We start from the raw sequence: 301 nt of genomic DNA, 5'->3' as shown, positions 1-301 counted from the left end.
CCAGCCGCCGCTCACTTCACCTGCGCCACGATGAAGCTGGACTCCCTCATGCTCTCGTAGTACTCGATGGCCAACGCAAAGTCAAACTCACTGATGGCCGGCCCATCAATGGCGATCTTCATCAGGTCAGAGAGCCCCTCAGCCTTCGCACGGCGCGACCGGCCACGCTTCAGCAGCTCCCGGCCCCGGCTGATCTTCTTGGCGAGGACCGAGCCCAGGGGCAAGGCCAGGGCGATGGCCGCGAGGACGGCAAAGTCTGGGAAGAGCTCGTGCATCTCAGAGTTGCTGTAGAACAGGTTGA

The 301-nt window shown here is 62.5% G+C and overlaps 1 protein-coding gene across 1 annotated transcript in view; it reads right to left on the bottom strand.

Moving 5' to 3' along the window:
* Positions 1–11: 11 nt before the first annotated feature.
* The window catches only part of CUNH17orf113 (chromosome unknown C17orf113 homolog), a gene marked incomplete at its 5' end in the record, with an annotated part of 1,528 nt that continues 1,238 nt past the window's right edge, over positions 12–301 (bottom strand). The window contains 1 exon segment of the mRNA XM_010176483.1: positions 12–301. This exon segment is cut by the window's right edge and continues 922 nt beyond it. Within this exon segment, the coding sequence (XP_010174785.1) occupies positions 12–301 (290 nt within the window).

Source organism: Antrostomus carolinensis, unplaced genomic scaffold (assembly GCF_000700745.2).
Source record: "Antrostomus carolinensis isolate BGI_N321 unplaced genomic scaffold, ASM70074v2 scaffold41569, whole genome shotgun sequence".
Classification (NCBI taxonomy): domain Eukaryota; kingdom Metazoa; phylum Chordata; class Aves; order Caprimulgiformes; family Caprimulgidae; genus Antrostomus; species Antrostomus carolinensis.
This window is presented reverse-complemented; position numbering and strand designations above follow the sequence as displayed.